Genomic DNA, 19,626 nt, shown 5'->3' with positions numbered 1-19,626 from the left:
TTCCTATTGGTTTCATGGAGTTGGCTTAGGCACACCTGGCGACAGGACATTTGTTTTCTTGTTCTAAGAATGAACTAGACTAAGATGCAGGAAGGTTTCTCTCTGTGTTCCAGAACCTGAGGAATGGTCTTTGCACGCGGGTCCATGCACACTCGGGCACTTTCCCACGCGTCCTGCACCCTTGGACCCTTTCACGCAAGCCCACGCACACTCGGACACTTTTTACGCGCGCCCGCGCACACTCAGACACTTTCACCCGCGTCCATGCACACGCGGACACTTTCGCGTCTCCGCGGTGCTAGGGACTTTTCCCGCGACCGCTGCATCTCAGTGCTGCCGCTCCAGCCAAACCGCAGACCCTCGGTGCGAGCCCCACTCAAGCCCCGTCGCCGCCCACGGCCCGTGTTCACTTTTAAGTGAGGAGTAAAGAGCCTTAACCCCGCCCCTCCCCTCCCCCTTTCAAAAGGCAGCTCTGGAACCACGCCTCAGCTCACAGGGCTCTGCGCCTGCGCAGAAATAGTCTCGGCGCGGGGGGACCCCCCCCCCCCCACCTTCCCGGTGAAGTTTCCTAAGGAGTTAGGGATGGCTGTGGAGGCTGGACCCGAATCCATTTCCCAGAATCCACCTGGAGTAAAACGCTCCCGTCGGGCCCCGAGGTCCGCGCTTTCGAGCCGGCTTGCACCGCCCCTCCCCGCCGGAGAGCGTGCGGCATGCTGGGAATTGTAGTTTCAGGCAGATTGAGCGCAGGCGCCGTATTTGGATGAGGAAACGGTCGGGTTTTCTGAGGCCGGAGTACTAAGCGAGCCTTCGCGCAGCCGACGGGTGAGGGGAGGGGAAGGGAGGAGGGTGCGTGTTTGCACGCGCGCACGCGGAAGTAGGCGTGAGTGTGTGCTGTCAGAAAGAGTGCGTGTGTGACAGTGAGTTTCATTTTACACTCAGGTGAAAGTGAAAAAAATGTGGGTGCGTTTGTTGCGCGTGCGTGTGGGTGCGCCTCTGTGCGTGTTTTTGTCGTGCGTGTGTGCATATACTTTCCCTAGGAAACTGAGTTTGGGTATGAGCGCTCCGGTTTACGAAAATGTGTAAATGTGTGAGTTGTCTGCGTATGAAAGTGAGTGTGTGCAGGAGCAGAACGGGCAGGGGCGGGAGTGAAGAAGGGGAATGGGGTTCTAATTCGAACCCAAGACCCGGCACCCGAAAGGATAGGGGTACTGGCCCTTGGAGAGGAGCTGGGGCGGTTCTCTTGCAGAGGTGACAGGGGAGCCCTCAAAAGAGAGAAGGGGCCAGCCCAGGACTGAGCGGGGGCGGCCCCCCCCCCCACAGGCCGGGACCGATCAGTCAATCAGCCAGCATTGATTAGGCGCCCCCTGTGTGTACGGCTTAGGATTGGGGCCAGGGATCCTAGGAAAGGCAGGAGCTTCGCAGTTGAGGGTAGGGGCAGCACGTAAATGTCCAAGTACCTGTGCACAGCGGGAGGGCTGGAACCGCAGCTTCTGACATTTTCATTGTTTGATTCAAACATTTCGCTGGCACAGAGGAGGGGTCTCTCTTGCTATGTTCGTTGTCTACCCTTGACAAAGTGGTGGAGAGACTAGTAACAAGGCAGGGTTAACATGAACCACTCAGCAGCAGGTGCCTGTAGATGTGAAAGGTCATCTCAGAAGAAGGGGTGGAGGGGGCTGGGGAAGGCCTCCTCCAGAAGGCGGGATTTGAGCTGAGTCTAGGGGCGGAGCTGGGGAAGCACGCAAGGAAAGGCCAGGGAGGGGTTACCAGGTCTGGGGGATAGCCCACCGACTTGGGAGGTGGAAGCTTGTGGGAGAGGAGCAGCGGGGAGCCCAGTGTAGCCGGACGGTCCAGTAGCAGTAAAGGGGAAGAAAGCCTACAGAAGAGTCCAGGTGTAAATACCAGAGGACTTCCTATTGGGTCCTGGAGGCACTAGGGAGCCACTGGAGCTTAAGGAGTAGGGGAGGGACAAGGTCAGGGCAGGCTGAGGGGAGGAAGGTTGGAGGCAGGGAGAGCAGAGGCCAGGCTGCAGGAGTGGAGAAGCGGCTGCAGGGATGAGATGGGAAGAGAAATGATTAGATTTCACAACGGAGGAGAGATGGGGGAGGGAGAGGAGAGAAGAATGAGTGACAGGGAGGATGGGAAGAGAGGATGAGTTCTGTGTTGGACAGGCTGAGTTGGATGAGCCTCCAAGACATCTGGGACTGCAGTTCAGGAGAGAGGCTGGAGCTGCATCTACAGAGCCAGGAAGCATCTGCTTAGACATGCTCATTACACCCCTGGGAGTTAATGGGGTCACCCAGCCAGATCATGTAGAGGGAGATGCAGAGGGCACAGGACAGAACCTTGGGGTCACCAGGGTCAGTGGGCATGGCCTAGATGAAGATCCAGGAGGCAGGAGGAATACCAAAACAGAGAGGAATGAGTGTCCAGGTAAGCACCATGGTCAGAGGCTCTAGGTGTAATGACACAGCAGAGGGGGCCTGTGCCTCTAGCCTAATGAATGAGAACCACTCAGTCCAGCAGTTTGAAGGCAGGCCTTTGGGGTGAATTTTCATTTTATAATGAGGCTTGACCAGCTGCTTCTGCTCATTTGCTTTTCTTGGCATAAAAATCCTCTCCAAATGAGTGATTATGTGGTCAATCAGAATTCACCCTAGGAACAGACAACCCACAAAAAAAGGTTTAATGTGTCCAAAACAGTTTTATTAAATGATATGTTTTAAAATCAAATGGAAGGGGCAGCTAGATGGTGCAGTGGATAGAGCACCGTCCCTGGAGTCAGGAGGACCTGAGTTCAAATCTGGCCTCAGACACTTTACACTTACTAGCTGTGTGACCCTGGGCAAGTCACTTAACCCCAACTACTTCACTAAAAACAACAACAACAACAACAACAACAAAAAACCAAATGGAGATAGGAAGAAAGCTGAGATTCTCCTAGCCTAAAAAAAGGTGGTTGAAAGGGCAGCCCCAGTCACATTTCCCAGATTTCCCTTTTTGCACAGGAAACATTCTTCTACCTATGTTAGGAATAAGCTCTCACTTTTAAAGGGTTTTTAAGCAGTTACTGATTGGCAGTTACCCCTACTTCTAGATCTATACTTTGCGGGTTTTGAGCACTATTGTAATTGGTTGATGGGACTAAGGAAGAGAAAGGAAAAGTAGGTGTGAGAATCTGACTGATGCTGGGTTGACTTTCCCATGTGTTCTCAGGGAAACAAACCTGTCCTTCATGGCTTTGGCTGCACATCTTAGAATCTCCAGGACAGATGGTCATGAGCTCATTCATCCAAAGGACAAAGCCGGTGGTTTGTTCATGGCCTGAATTTCTGATTAAACGCTTTAACTCATGTACCATTCTCCAATATCTCATGCACGCAGTAGTCCCAGCTAAGTGGTCCTCTCTCTGTAAGACATGGGTGTGTGTATGGAGGGGGGAAATCACCCCCTAAGAGGTGTGGGAACAACAAGGCAGCATTGCTCTCCCTCTGATTTATTTCTCCTCCTTCAGTTCTGTCGTGTCAGTTCTCTGCTCTTCCCCAAGAAAGAAGGGAATGACTTCTGTGCTCATAACAGCCACATCCCAGGTGAGATATCATTCTCTCTCTCCTGAAATGCCATCCTTTTTCTCAATGTGTGGAGCCTGCTTTTTCTCTTGTCTTCAACCTAGTTGTGTCTAGGGTCCTGAACCTTAGTGTTTTTTTTTCCTTGAAGACTTTGACAATTCTAACAGATAATAGAGAGAGTCTATACCTCTTTAGAATTGGAAAGAATAGTCTAATGGCCTAATTTGATAGATGAACCTAAGGCCCAGGTGTTGAATGAACTGTCTTACTCAAGCTCACCTTTGACAGAACCTGGGTCTTCGGAGACAATGGCTAATCATTTTGTTATGTTACTCTATAGAGTATTCCGTACTTACCTAATGTCTTTATTCTGACCACTCCTTTGACTAATCATTGGTTTGTTCAACCTAAGGTGTAGCCAGTATTGTGCTTAAATAAACCTAAAACCTAATTCCTATCCTCAGTCAGTCTTGCTGCGGGAGTAAGACATACATACTCACCAGAAGTATTTTTTTTTTTTGTGAGGCAATTGGGGTTAAGTGACTTGCCCAGGGTCACACAGCTAGTAAGTGTAAAGTGTCTGAGGTTGGATTTGAACTCAGGTCCTCCTGAATCTAGGGCAAGTGCTCTATCCACTGTGCCACCTAGCTGCCCCAGAAGTAATTTTTAAAAATAAGTTTTGATATTTTATGTATGCAAACCCCCACATTACTGTCATTTGAATCCCTTAAACTATACAGTTTCAGAAAACATTTAGGTGAAACAATATAACTTCTGGCTGGTAATACGTTGTAGTTAAAGTATTGTAAAACCTTAATAGTTTTCTATTCATCAAAAGTAAGAATGAGGGCAGTCATAAATTAGTAGCAGGATTGTCTGTAATGTAGAGGTGGAAGGGATGGTTCATTTTGTCTCTCTAGTTCAAGTGGCTCATTTTATAAATGAGAAAGCATATCCAGAGAGGTTGTGATTTGCCAAAGGGCACACAGGTAGTAATTGGCCAAGCCAGAATTGGAACCCAGGTCCTTCTACCACACATTCATCACTTTCTACTGGGGAAGCTAGATGGCTCAGTGGATAGAGCACTGGTCCTGGAGTCAGGAGGACCTAAGTTCAAATCTCACCTCAGACACTTACTAACTGTGTGACCCTGCGCAAGTCACTTAACCCCAATTGCCTCAAACATCTGGGGCCATCTCCAGTCATCCTGATGTATATCTTGCCACTATACCCAGATGGCTTTGGAGAGAGTGAGGCTGGTGATCTTGCTCAGCCCTCCCTCACTTAAATCCAATTCATTGCAAGTCATCATCACCTCCCCTTTGTCATGGCCCTCTTCAAGAACAAAGGACAAACAACAACTTTCTATTAGCCATGCTGTTATTGATCTGATTTTTATGGCCCTTTCAAGTTGTTCTCGTTCACTTAGCTGTTGTAATTGTAATATATTATTGTGTAATTATTAGCAATTGTGTATATTATTCTTTCATTTTGAATAACTCTATATCACTTCTTATAGATCTTTGTCTATTTGTTTGAAACCTTCATATTTGTTATTCCTTAAAGCACATTCCTCAGTCTTTTGAGGCAGAGTTTTGGGGTGAGGTGGGGTTGGGTTTTTTTAATTCTTTTTTTTTTTTTTTAGTGAGGCAATGGGGGTTAAGTGACTTGCCCAGGGTCACACAGCTAGTAAGTGTCAAGTGTCTGAGGCCTGATTTGAACTCAGGTACTCCTGACTCCAGGGCCGGTGCTCTATCCACTGCGCCACCTAGCTGCCCCTTTTTTTTTAATTCTTTTTTTTTTAGGGGTTGGGTTTTTTTAAACTATTATTCCCATTTTTTTTTTGCACATGAGTTTTTTCCTGTTGTCAATAAACAGATTAGGATATAAAACCTAATTATGGGAACAGCTAGCTGGGTCAGAGACTATGAACAGCTTCTTGTGAAATTCCAAAGTATTTTTAACACAGCTGGATACCTTACAGCCAGGGAATGTTGGCCTGTGTTTTCACACCCCCACAAACACAGAGTTTTTCTCTCTTTGGCAGTTTGATAGGCATAAACTGAAATGGCAGAGTTTATATTTATCTGGTTATTAGCCATGTTGAGCTGGTACTGATAAGATGTTTCTTAAACATCTGCATTAAATCTTTTGGGAATTTTTCACTAATGTCCTTTCCCACTTACATACTGGGGACAGGAGATGGGCATAGATTCTTTGTGGATCTGGATGTCACATGTTGATCATTTTCTATGTGCACAGAGATTTCTACAAGCACATCAGAGATCTTAAACTAGAAAGGACCTGGGGCCATGGATTCCAAGCCTCTCACTTTACAGTTAAGGAAACTGAGACTCACATAGGATAAGCGACTTGCCCAAGACCTCACAGGTATCCTAAGTCTCAGAAGTGGGATTTGAACTCAGGTCCTCCGATTTCATTGAATGCACTTTCTCTTGTACTTACCTCCATTTTTTTTTATTCTACACATATGTATTTTGTTTGAGCAAAACCATTCTGGGGGCAGCTAGGTGGCACAGTGGATAAAGCACCAGCCCTGAATTCAGGAGTACCTGAGTTCAAATCCAGCCTCAGACACTTGACACTTAGTAGCTGTGTGACCCTGGGCAAGTCACTTAACCCCTCATTGCCTTGCAAAAAAAAAAAAAAAAACATTCTATTCTCATAGAATCGAAGTAATCTGTTTTGTCTTTTGTGACATTGTCTTCATTGTGTCTGGTTACACTCATGCCCTGACCCTTTGAGCCAGTGCTCCTGTTTCTAGCCCTGTATCCTAAGGAATTCAAAGGCAGAAAGTACATATTACTCATATTGCCCATGAGTTCTCATCAGTTGGGAAATGGTTGAATAAATCCTGGTGTTTAAATGTAGATGAGGATGGTGCCACAAGCTTTGATGAGCATGAGGACTTTAGAGAAGCTTTGGAAGATTTGTGTGAATTGATGCAAATCGGAGAATCTCAGAATTCACAAGGTGGAAGAGCTGGTCCCATCCAGTCCCACCCATCCACCATTTAGACTGTGAGCTCCTGGAGAGCAGGAACTTCTTCTTGCCTTTCTTTGTGTCCTGAGCCCTTAGCACAGAGGCTGGCACATAGTAGGTGCTTAATAAATGTCTGTTGAAGGCATGCCCGCTATCACATCTCTGAGCAGTGACCATCAGTTTCTGTTTGGAGATTTCAGAAAGAGACAACAACTCGATGCAGCCGTTCCTCTTTTATATGCCTCCAGTTGTGGGGAGATTTCCTTTATTTGAATCTTAATAAACTTACATCCGTTGTTCCTCATTTTTCCCTCTTGTGAGAAACAGGATAAGACTGATTCTTCTTGCAGAGGACCAGCCTTCAACTTTTTGTTATAGTTCAAGTAATTTTCAGTCATGTTCGACTCTGTGTCCCCATTCGGGATTTCCTTGGCAAAGATCCTGGAGAGGTTTGCCATTTTCCTTCTCCAGCCCATTTTACAAATGAGGAAACTGAGCTAAGCAGGGTGAAATGTCTGAGGTTGAATTTGAACTCAAGAAGGTGAGTCTTCCTGACTCCAAGCCCAGTACTGTATGCACTGTGGGGCCACCTAGGGGCTCAGTGAGTAACTAATACATACGCTAGCTAGAAGTTGGCTCTCTAGGCACTTGACCAATCCTAGAACAATCTCCCAGTCTTTTCTTTTTTTCTTTTTTTTTTTTTTGCGGGGCAATGGGGGTTAAGTGACTTGCCCAGGGTCACACAGCTAGTAAGTTTCAAGTGTATGAGGCCGGATTTGAATTCAGGTACTCCTGAATCCAGGGCCAGTGCTTTATCCACTGCGCCACCTAGCCACCCCCTCCTGGTCTTTTCTACCTCAAAGAGTTAGAAATTATCATTATTACTTATAAGCCCGTTGTTTCAGGGCACCCATTCCCCCAACCACAAGTGTCCCATTTGTATGGAGCTGTGATGTTTTCCAGACCCCTCTTCAATGACTTGGAACCACCATCCATGGACAGCAGTAAAGACTGTGGTGACTCCTGGCTGTCAAGGCTCCCAGGGCACCTAGGCGGGCTGGCTGGCTGTCCTTGGAGAGATAGACAAGTAGGTTGGGCTCAGTGACCAATACTGGTGATAAGAGTGCCAGGGACCAACTGAACTGAGACATCATCCTGCTCCTGCTGCTGGTAGAGACTGGTACCTGCTCATGATTGTGGGCTGCTCCTTGCCTCGTAGACCCTTATAGCATTTAGGAGCAAAGCCCACCACTGGCTAACTAGCCTGCTTCTCTCTTGCCTCACCTTTTCCCATCCTGTGATTATAGTGTTGCCCAGGTGGGATGGGAGAACCTGGATGGGGCTTCTTGGTAGCACTTGAGCCAGTGGTCTTAAGAGAGCCTTTGGCCTGCCCAACATCAGCATGTTTGTACCTGGAAGTCGTGAATCCTGGCTCCTTTCACTATACTGTCCTGTTCCACCCCCCACTCCAAAAAGTGGCCCTTCCTGGAAACCACCACTTCCCCATCACTGCCTCAGGGCAACCACACCTCTCTTGCCACCTCTTATATTTTTATCAAATAAACAAGAGTTTGGAATTGTAAAATATAAAAAAGAGGGAGGAAATTTCTCAGGCTTATCCAAAAAAATAATCATCAGTGAACTAGATAGGGGTTCAGATATTTTAAGGTTGCAAATGTAATCTCACTTAGTCCTGGACAAGTCACTCTCAGTGCTCTAGATGTGTTTTGGGGGTGTTGTGGGCTGGCCTCAGGCCAGTGCCCTGGTAGTTTAGGTTTGATATTGACACAAAAGGAGACACTCCTTGGTCCTTCAGCAGTTAACAAAAGGAGCTTTACTTAGCCTTAGCAGGAGAAGAATATTCAGAGAGGATGGGCATCTAGGATTCAGCTGAGTGATGAGCCCATCAGCTCTGCCAACCAAGAATCAGAGAGGATGCCTAGACTTTCTCAAGGAAGTTTTGTACTCAGGTGAGCAAGAGGTGATGTTGACAACCTGAACGTTTCATCTTCTGGGACAACCAATTCTCTAAGTTGTTCTCAATACCATTTAAGGAAAAAATACTTTGACTTGGGAGGGGGCAGAGGGTAGGAAATTACTCCTATGGCAGGAGATTTGCAAGCATGACTTACTTTGGACTCACTGTGGGAGCTCATTTGTAAGGCTGGCTTTGAGCAGGAAACTTTTCTGTAATATTTAGTCTAGTATGAAGTGATATATCCAATAAGTATTTTCTCCAAAAATATTAAAGTCCACTTGATGCTTTGAAAAGCAGTGCCCTTGCATTCTGCCAACTTTATGTCTTTCTCATATTCCCCATGAGGGCTGGGCCCAGAGTGAGCAGGTGTCTTGTTTGCTATTTCAGATACCACTGACCTTCCAAGATGTGACTGTGAACTTCACCTGGGAGGAATGGGGGCTCTTGGAACCTTCTCAGAAGGACATGTATTGGGATGTGATGATGGAGAACTTTGAGAATTTTGTCTCCCTTGGTAAGGATGGCTCTCCCCTCTCCCCCCGCCCCTGATACATTATCAGCTTCTCCTGGGTTGCCTTTTCATTTCCTCTTGGCTGACTGATGCCTTCTCATGAAGGGATAATGTCCTGAATTCATGTGATGGGGAGTGATTTCAGAGCTGTTTGGTACCCAGGGTCACTGGTGTTGCTCTCTCTACTTAAGTGAAAGGTGTGTGTGTTGTATGATGGGAAATCAGTAGTTTTATTGTGCTCTCCCTAAGGCTGTGTACCTCTGTTACTGACTGTTCATTCCATTCAGTGAGTTTCCCCCAAAGACCTAGCATAGATACTTGGAAGACTTGAAAGGTTTGCATTCTCCTAGCAGAGAATGTGTTAGGATAAAGTCATTTCCTTTGAGCTGGTGACCCACCCCCTATGCTTCCTGGGAACACACTATGGAGGCTACTTCAGGAGTCCTTTGTACTCCCATCTGGGTCTTGCTGGCATGCCAGCCTTCATTCCCTCATGAGAAAGGGGGTAAGATTGAATTCTGGGTTCTCTCCCTTTATTTCCCCAGAAGGAGGCCTTCCTGTTTCCATGCCAGATGTGATTTCCCAGATGGAAAGAATAGGAGCACCAGGGATGGCAGAGGGAGGAGTCCCAATGAGCATTTTCCTAGGTGAGTGAGTGAGGAATGGGAAACACTGTAAGCACCAGTCAAATGGTCATTGTAGGTGTGGGACAGGGAGCTGTCCTTCAGGGATCCTAGGTGTTTGCAGAAGCGCTATTTCTATTTCACTTGAGTTCTTCTCTCCCTTGAACTCATCTTTCACTTGTAAAAAAATCCCTTTGCTCATCTTCCTCCACTCATTCCCCTATAGTCAGTCAGTCTCTCTCTCTCTCTCTCTCTCTCTTTTTTGTGAGGCAGTGAGGATTAAATGACTTGCCCAGGGTCACACAGCTAGTAAGTGTCAAATGTATGAGGTCAGATTTGAACTCAAGTCCTCCTGAATCCAGGGCTGGTGCTTTATCCATTGTACCACCTAGCTGCTCCCCCCACCCCCAGTCTCTTTGAGAAAGGTTTTTCTTTTTTCTAATGCTAATCCCTTTACTTGTACTCTGGTTCCATAGTTTCTTATCCCTTCCTGTTTAATTTTTTTTCACAGCTTGAATATCACTTTTCAAAATACTTTTATATTTTCAGATAAGTCTATCTTGAATTTGAAATGTACAAAAATCTTTTCTCTTTTTCTCCTTTTTAATATCCTTAATCTACTGCTTCACCCCTCTTTGTCCTGTTCCTCTTCCCCTATCTTCACCCCCTCTCATGCTTCTTGTCCTTCTTCTATTCTCTCTCTCTTTTTTTTTTTAGTGAGGCGATTGGGGTTAAGTGACTTGCCCAGGGTCACACAGCTAGCAAGTGTTAAGTGTCTGAGGCAGGATTTGAACTCAGGTACTCCTGAATCCGGGGCCGGTGCTCTATCCACTGCGCCACTTAGCTGCCCTTGTCTCTCATGTCTCCTCTTGTAGGGAGTGGTAGGTCCACATTCCATGATGCCTGGACATCTCCAGACATCTTATCAATTTTCCAAACATCTCCATTTTTTATATCCCCTTCCTGCAGAAGACCGATATGGATTTGATTTGGTGGAGAGAGGAATGAGGAAGCATTTCTGAAATGGAAAAATTGTGTGAAAAATGTCATAGGTAACCTTCACAGTTTGACTTGAGCAGATAATGCTTTGTAGGGTCCTTTCAGTACTCCCTTGGAGAAATGGCAATATCATAGAGCAGAAGTCGTGTAAGAAATGGCAGTTATTGGAAAGGAAAACACTATGATGAAGTTTATGTTTTGGGAACATAAATATGACATCTGTGAAGGGGCTGGATCAGAGGAGGAAATACCTGTGGACATATTGAATAGTTGTGAGAGGGAGGTCACGTCTCTGATCCTAAGCCACTTCCACCAATTCTTCCTTGTTTTCTGACTTGTATACATATTCCCATCTCCCAGGTACACACTGCTAGATAAATTCTGTCCTCTCCTGCTCACAGGTGAATTCTCCAGATGTGGTGTGTTCAGGACAGGGTAGATAGTTCCCTTGTTCTGGACACTGGTCTACTTTGTGCACCCAAAGTTCACATCAGCTGGTTTGCTAATGTGTTGGGGTAGAATAGAGCAAAACTCACCTGAATCTTCCTAAAGTCACATTAAGTGCCTTGTCTGTCAAAGAAAACCATTGACGTCTTTAACCCATTAAAACACCAGGGTCTTTTTTTAGTGAACTTTAATGGGGGAGCCTCTCCTTCTTTAAACTTGTATTTATGATGTTTTGTGACCCAAGTGTAGGGCCTTACATTTAACCCTGAAGAGCTTAAAGCTCATTACATTGAGCACAACGTTCTAGTCTGTCTGGACCTTTTCTCATCCTAACCCCATATTCCATAGTATTAGGCCATCTTTCCAGCTTTTGGTCATCCACACATCTGAAAAACGTTCTTCCAAATGACTGATTAAAATGTTAAATTCAGAACCAAGGACAGATCCCTAGAGCACTCCATTCAGGAACTCTTCCCAAGCTAATATCTAAACATTAATGGATCCTGTCCTGCGACCAGTAAAGTGACTACCTTAATTTTCTGTAGTCTGGCCATTACCTCTCCTTGTTCATAAGAATAGCTTAAGGATAACATGAATCACTGCTTGTTGGTAGTCCATATTTACCCTGGGATCAACTAAAAACTCAGGCCTTGGGGGGCAGCTAGATGGCGCAGTGGTTAAGCACCGGCCCTGAATTCAGGAGTACCTGAGTTCAAATCCGGCCTCAGACACTTGACACTTACTAGCTGTGTGACCGTGGGCAAGTCACTTTACCCCCGTTGCCTGCAAAAAACAAAAACAAAAACAAAAACAAAACAAAAACAAAAACAAAAAAAACTCAGGCCTTTTGAACCTACTATTCAACCACGTCTTTACAATCCTGCATTTGTATCATCAATGTCCTGAGTACAGGAATTTGCATTTATCTTTATTAAATAACAAATTGTTTTTTCTAGCCAATATTTCCATCTCCTTGAGGTTTTTTTCCAATCTTAATTCATTTGTCTAATACATTAGTTATCTCACATACCTTTGTATCAGCAATATTGATAAGAGTATTCTTGTATTATTTCATTTTTTTTAAAATTTATTATTTTTTTTTTTTAGTGAGGCAATTGGGGTTAAGTGACTTGCCCAGGGTCACACAGCTAGTAAGTGTTAAGTGTCTGAGGCCGGATTTGAACTCAGGTACTCCTGAATCCAGGACCAGTGCTCTATCCACTGCGCCACCTAGCTGCCCCTGTATTATTTCATTAAAACTTTTTTATAAAACTACTGAACAGGGTTAAGGTGAACAAACTCCCTTTACCAATGCATTTGGCCCTTTCTCTGCTCCTTATAGGCTGAGAGAGTTTCCTAGAACACAGAGGTTAAATGACTTGCTCAGATAATGTATGCCAGAGGGAGAATTGAATCTAAGTCTTTCAGGATCTCTAACCACCATGACAGGATGCCTCTCTTTGTGTAAATGAGAGGGCCCTCTGTTTTTTCATCAAAATGGTCAGTGGGGCAAGGCCAGACCCACAGTTCTAAGGCATAAACCTGGAGGACATATTGCCGGTTCACAACAATCCCATATTCAAGGCATGAACTGAGGTTATTTGAGCATCTACAAATTCAATGAGTTATATGAGAATACATCTAAACCACATTTCTTTAATAGTATCATAGAGACATCTTGAGACATGAGTTTTTCCAAACAGGTTGCTTAAATCTAGCTATCTTGATACCCTATAGTAATACCTTGTCTCCTATGCCACTCATCTTATAAATAATAGGTATCTTGTTGGTGTACATAATTTCTTCTTATTAAATTTATGATATAATGTAGAAATCAGGATTTTTTTCCCCTAAATGATCACAAACCATTAGATTGATAGTAACAGCAACATTGTACAATGATCAACTATGATACACATAGCTCTTTTCAACAATGCGGTGATCCAAGACAATTCCAAAAGACTTATGATGGAAAATGCTACCCACATCCAGAGAAAGAACTATGGAGTCTGAATGTAGATGGAGGCATATTATTTTCACTTTTGGGGTTTTTTGTTTTGTTTTTCCTTTCTCATGGTTTTACCCCTTTGTTCTGATTTTTCTTTTACAACATGATTAATGTGTAAATAATTTTTTAAAAAATCATTGGTTTGGGGCAGCTAGATGGCGCAGTGGTTAAAGCGCTGGCCCTGGATTCAGGAGTACCTGAGTTCAAATCCGGCCTCAGACACTTGACACTTACTAGCTGTGTGACCCTGGGCAAGTCACTTAACCCCCATTGCCCCGCCAAAAACAAACAAACAAAAAAAATCATTGGTTTGGTAAGTTTACCACCCTGTATTTTTCTGGAGATTATCTTAAAGGTTATTGGTCACTAGTTTCCAAAATCAAACTATTTCTTCTTTCTGAACATGTAGAGACTCATAAAGGAAGGTTTCTTGCATTCCACATTTGAAAAAACTTGGGATTGTGATATCACATTAGATTGGCAGAAAGGAAACCAAGAGACCCTGTCCTGAGAGGTCACAATCCCTAAATTAACTCCTGAGCAGCCAGTTGTTCTGTTACTATTTCTTTAACAACATTAGGCTTAAATTTCCTGCTAACAATGATTATTCTACTTTTTTGACATTAGTTATAACATTGTCCTTTAAGTAAAAGACACAATCTAGAATATAATGCATTGATCAGAATTCTTAAAGTTCCCAGCATAGAAGGAAAATGGATATTGACATGTTTTTGTTGTTTTCAGATTTTCTTAGTCAGAAGACAAGATGTGAAACCAAGGAGACAACTGGGAAGCAGGATATTTTTGTGGGAGAACCATTTAAAGAGAGATTCATAAAGGAAAGGCCCTGGCATTCCACATTAGGAGAAACTTGGGATGGTGGTGATAGGTTAGACAGGCAGAAAGGAAACCAAGAAACACAGTCTCCAGAGGTAACAATCACTAATGAATCTTTTCGTAAATGTAATATGTTTGGGAGAAAGCTCAACCTGGGGTTGGTTGTTATTCCACAGCAGAGAGTTCATATGGGAGAAAATCTTCCTAAATACAGTACACTTGGAAAGAGTTTGAAGCAGTTTTTTGACCCACTTAAACCTAAGAAAATCTCCATTGGGAAGAAACTGAAGTACAGTAAATTCAGGAAGCCCTTTAGTTATCAGTCAAACCTTATTCATTACCATAGAACACATCCTCGAGGGAAACCCCATAAATGTAATGAATGTAACAAATCCTTCAGCAAAAAAGGGAGCCTTAATGCACATAAATTAATGCATACTGGAGAGAAACGATTTGAATGTAGTACCTGTGGAAGAGGCTTCAGATACCATTCATCCCTTAAGCAACATCAAATAGTTCATACTGGTGAGAAACCCTATAAATGCAGTGAATGTGGGAAAGGCTTTAGCCAGAGAGGCATCCTCAAGACACATAAAATAAGTCATACTAGAGAAAACCATTTGGAATGTAATGTATGTGGGAAAGGTTTCAGATACCATGCATCCCTTAGGGTACATAAGAAGATTCATACTGGAGAAAAACCACATGTATGTAATGAATGTGGGAAAGCCTTCAGCTTGAAGGGAAACCTTAGAACTCATAAGAGATTTCATACAGGTGAGATGCCATTTGAATGTAATGAATGTGGAAAAGCCTTCATCCTAAGAAGAGATCTCAACAAACATAAGAGAATTCATACTGGTGAGAAACCTTATATATGTAATGAATGTGGAAAAGCCTTCAGGTGGAATGGAAGTCTTAAATCACATAAGAGAATTCATACTGGAGAGAAACCCTATGTATGTAATGAATGTGGGAAAGCATTCACCAATTATCAAAGCTTAACTCATCATCAGATATTTCATACTGGAGAGAAAACCTTTCAGTGTAATGAATGTGAAAAGGCTTTCACTCAAAGAGCAAACCTTAATCGACATAAGAGGATTCACACTGGAGAAAAACCATATATATGTAATGAGTGTGGGAAGGCCTTTATTGTTATGGGAAACCTTAAAAGACATATGAGAATTCATACTGGAGAGAAACCCTATAAATGTAATGAATGTGGAAAAGCTTTCACTAATCATCAAAGCCTAATTCATCATCAAATATTTCATACAGGAGAGAAAACCTTTCAATGTAATGAATGTGAAAAGGCCTTCACCACAAAAGGAAACCTTAATATACATAAGAGAGTTCATACTGGAGAGAAACCCTATGTATGTAATGAATGTGGTAAGTCATTCAATGTGAAGAGAACCCTGACTATGCATAAAATAACTCATACTGGGGAGAAACCCTTTGAATGTAATGAGTGTGGGAAAGCTTTCAGCCAGAAGGGAAGTCTTAAAAGACACAAGAGAATTCATACTGGAGAGAAACCCTATAAATGTAATGAATGTGGAAAAGCTTTTACCAATCAACAAAGTTTAACTTACCATCAAGTATATCATACTAGGGAGAGACCCTTTCAGTGTAATGAATGTGGGAAAACCTTCATCCAGAAAGGAAAACTTAATAGACATTCAAGAACTCATAAGGGAATGAAACTCTACATCTGTAATGAATGTGGAAAAGCCTTTAGCCAGATGGGAAATCTTAATACACATAAAACAACTCATACTGGATAGAAACAATTTGAATTACTTAATGCTAGGAAGCCATAAAATAAATAAAAGAATACACACTGGAAAGAATCTACATAAATAAGCAAATGCAAAAGCCTTCAAGCATCAAAGCCTAAATTACCATCAATATTTCATACTGATGAGAAACTATTTCTCTGTAATGAATGTTGGAAAGCTTTCAATCAGAAAGAAACTGCTAATTCATGTAAGAGAATTCACTCAGTGAGGTGCCTTTACTATTTTTAAAAATGGGAAAACTAAACACAATTCAAGGCCCAACTCAACATTAAATATTATATATTCAAGGGAAACTATTCCAATGTGATATGTGTTTAAAGAACATCAGAATTCTTAGTGGAGATGAATGTCATGTCCAAATTTTATTGTACATAATGAAATTCATAGTAGAACCTCCCTCCCCCTTCAAATATAAACCACTGAGGAAAATGTTCAGGTCTAGACCATATCAGATAATTTGTACTGGAGAAAGACCCATTTAAACTTAAGGAAACTGGGAAAGTCTTTAGAAAAAGTACAATATAATTGTACATACATATTGAGTGGGTACTCACCCATTGATGGATTCATATTCATTCTGGAGATAAATCTTTCAAGGTAACTGAAGGACAGAGTAACCTCAGCATGAATCAAGGGAGGGGGCAGAGTTCTGAGAGTTTAATATACCTTCATAGGAAACTATTCAGAGAGGCAGGGCGAAAACCAAGATGAATTCATATAGAAGATGGATTAACTTACTCTACTTATACCTAGAGAGATAAATAAGAATACAAATTGTGAGGAGGCAGGTTTCAGTTCATAAGTAGAAGTACGGGAAGCTTGAGTCTAGCTGGAAAGCAGCAATTAGGCATAATAATAAAGACAGGATTGTGGAACTGACATGTTTCAACTAGATCTTGTTTTAGCCCCCAGTTTAAGTCGCATGCTACTCAGAGAAGGACTTGGGCATAAGATAGATCTAAACACTGGCCTCCACATAACTCCCACAGGAGCTTAAGAGCCATTGTCTAAGAATGCTTTCTGAGGACATAGGCTCATGATCAGTAATATAATGGGAGTTATAAGGAATTTTCCAACCCAAAGTCAGATAGTGATGAGTACTATGGGCTTAAAATCAGCATCAAACAATAGGATTCAAAAGAAAAGACTTGGCTTGGAAGCATTTTGTTGGCTTTTGTTAGTTCCCCTGATGAGGATATTGTATATAATTCCAAGCTGCCCTTTTGAGTTAAGGCCTTCTAAACACTACACTTCAGTTAAGAACAGAGGGCAGGGGGTGGCTAGGTGGCGCAGCGGATAGAGCACCATCCCTGGAGTCAGGAGGACCTGAGTTCAAATCTGGCCTCAGACACTTAACACTTATTAGCTGTGTGACCCTGGTCAAGTCACTTAACCCCAATTGTCTCACCAAAAAAAAACAGAGGGCAGACGGTTATCTCTTAATGCTAGGAGCCTTGCTCAGTGTAGCTCAGTGACCATGAAATCCTCAGAAGCAACACAATGGAGTTGAAATGTGACAGTCTCTAGAAGATGTCAGTATTTCTGCAATTTGGAGATGTGTTGTTGCTCCAGTCACATGTTGCATGGCTACATCAGTACCTGATCTGTTTCCCTTAATGTGTGTTCCTTGTTTGTCTTTTGTTTTCCCAGCTCATGTGAGTACTCTCTTTGAATGTTCTTTCCAACTGCTATTGTAACCTGTGAGAAAATGTACCCCATGTGTGCAGGGTGCATTTTGTTGCTTTATTTGCTATGCTGTTTGATTAAATACCTTTTGTTTTGAATTAGTGTGTCTTATGTTTGTCTTAGAAAAGTAAACACACTTGTTTGGACATGTGAGCCGTGTTTTCTAGGGAGCACTCATCCATACATGGATTCAGATCTGGAGTTGATTTTCTAGTAGCTCACATTGAAGGAGGCTGTTATTATATTAGGGGAAAACCTGACAATAGGCCCGTCAAAGGCAAAGCAGACTATTTAAGGTGGTGTAGTGGATAAAGCACTGGCTCTGGATTCAGGAGGACCTGAGTTCAAATATGGCCTCAGACATTTGACACTAGCTGTGTGACCCTGGGCAAGTCACTTAACCTGCCCTGCCCCCCCCCCCAAAAGTAGACTTTAAGGAGTTAATGGTTTCCCCATATGATGTTTAAAATCTAACTGTTATGGCTAAAATCTAATGTGTGGTCACCTTAAATTAGAAGCTTATTGCACCAGTCTTTGGGCATTAAGCATTTATTAAAGTACATTAGAAGTTAACAAAAGACAGAGGAAGAACACATGGAGTTCAGAAAGAAAAAGCCTAACTATCCTGGCAACTGCACCGGGACCTCCAACTGAAAAAAAGATTCCCCCTTCTCCTAGAGTGGAAGCTCCCTGTGGGACCACAAGAGAGGCGGTCCCCACACACAGCACCAAGCTAATTGGCTGGTAGCATTGATTGACATGACTTACAGTTCTATGAGTAGATGTAACTTCCGGGCGCAAGTCACATGAGTTCTCCTAAGGGGGGGGGGCATTGCCCTTGTTCTCACAATGGCTTTCTCAGCAGGGGGGTGGCACCCTGATTCTCACACTCAACATTGGTAGACTTAAGAGGTAGATGGAGGATCATAGCTAGCTAATAATAAAAGTTGCCATTTATATAGCACTTTAGCACTTTGCAAATATCTCAACCCAGGGATGTAGGTGCTATTATTATCTCCATTTTACAGATGAGGAGACTGAGGCAGACAGAGCTCAAGTGACTTCCCCAGGATCACAGCTTGAAAGTGTCTCAGGCGGGAGGTGAACTCATGTCTTCCTGACTCCAGATCCAGTGTGTCATCCACTGTGTCCCCTAACTGCTTCACTTGTTGAGATGTGACAGAGGGTATTCCTATGTAGGTACAATAATTGGATCACATAACTTCTGAGGTCAGTCCCAACTTAGATTCTTTTAGTTGATTATGAGTAGTTAGACTAGGAAAATAATAGGAAAGTACTACAGGCAAAGACAATAGATAGAAGCAAAATGGGATGGGAACATTGGGGGAATGGATTAAACCCAACAAATGAGCTAGCAGGAAAAGTGAATAAGTAGCTAAATGCCCATAATTGGAAGAAAGGTTAATAAAAGATTCTGTAGACTAAGTCACCAGAAAATGCTAGTCATGAGTTGGTACTAGAGAGGACTCCCAGGAAACAAATTTCAACCAGGAGTCAAACTGGCAATCATTTTTATGTTATAGGGTGCACTAAATGTCTACCAATGTCATTTTTCTATTTTCAAATCCCATGGCTTTGATTATGGACCTGAAGCCTTGGCCAGGATAGTTCTTATTCTTCCAGAAACCAGAAGATTGTGAAGGAAATAGTATTGACATGAATCGACATGTGAATATATGCTGTGTTGGCAAAAACAATAACCATAAAATTTGATAATATAAAGTTAACATGGAGAGGTAGCAAACTGGTGAAATTTAATAGTATTAGTACCATGCCATTAGTTAAAGGCCCTCTTTTCTGTTTTGTTGTTATTGACTCATTTCAATCATGTCTAACTTTTTGTGATCCCATTTGGGGTTTCTTGGCAAAGATATTGGAGTGGTTTGCCATTTCATTGGACAGACGAAGAAACTGAGGTAAACAGGGTTAAGTGATTTGCTCAGGATCACACAGCTAGTAAGGAGGCCAGATTTAAACTCAGAAAAACGAGTCCTCCTGACTTCAGGTCCAACACCCTCCACTGTTCCACCTACCTGCTCTTCCTTTCTATTAACAACTGATAAACTATTTTGTAAGGAAGTTTGCCTCTTATGAAGCACTGTGTTATATCTATCTGTCTATCTATATGTATGTATGTGT

General features: G+C 43.0%; 1 protein-coding gene across 4 annotated transcripts; it reads left to right on the top strand.

Moving 5' to 3' along the window:
• Window positions 1-751: 751 nt before the first annotated feature.
• LOC122741065 (zinc finger protein 345-like) lies at window positions 752-19,377 on the top strand. Of its 4 annotated transcripts, none has more exons than XM_043984130.1 (5): window positions 752-822; window positions 3,515-3,590; window positions 8,938-9,064; window positions 9,607-9,708; window positions 13,883-19,377. In XM_043984130.1, the coding sequence occupies exons 2-5, from the start codon at window positions 3,558-3,560 to the stop codon at window positions 15,763-15,765; spliced, it is 2,145 nt and encodes a 714-aa protein (XP_043840065.1). In that variant the 5' UTR covers window positions 752-822; window positions 3,515-3,557; the 3' UTR covers window positions 15,766-19,377. The 4 variants fall into 4 exon arrangements, with proteins under 4 accessions (XP_043840065.1, XP_043840068.1, XP_043840066.1 ...); XM_043984131.1 differs by lacking the exon at window positions 752-822 and adding an exon at window positions 1,019-1,087; XM_043984132.1 differs by lacking the exon at window positions 752-822 and adding an exon at window positions 2,330-2,433.
• The last annotated feature ends 249 nt before the right edge of the window (window positions 19,378-19,626 follow it).

Source organism: Dromiciops gliroides, chromosome 2 (assembly GCF_019393635.1).
Source record: "Dromiciops gliroides isolate mDroGli1 chromosome 2, mDroGli1.pri, whole genome shotgun sequence".
Classification (NCBI taxonomy): Eukaryota; Metazoa; Chordata; class Mammalia; order Microbiotheria; family Microbiotheriidae; genus Dromiciops; species Dromiciops gliroides.
The sequence above is the reverse complement of the archived record's forward strand: the minus strand, read 5'-3'. Positions and strand labels throughout refer to the sequence as shown.

Coding starts and splice junctions, on each gene's coding strand:
- LOC122741065 (XM_043984130.1), top strand. CDS start 3,558: ATGACTTCTGTGCTCATAACAGCCACATCCCAG. Junction 3,591..8,937: donor TCATAACAGCCACATCCCAG/GTGAGATATCAT, acceptor TTGCTATTTCAG/ATACCACTGACCTTCCAAGA. Junction 9,709..13,882: donor CCCAATGAGCATTTTCCTAG/GTGAGTGAGTGA, acceptor TGTTGTTTTCAG/ATTTTCTTAGTCAGAAGACA.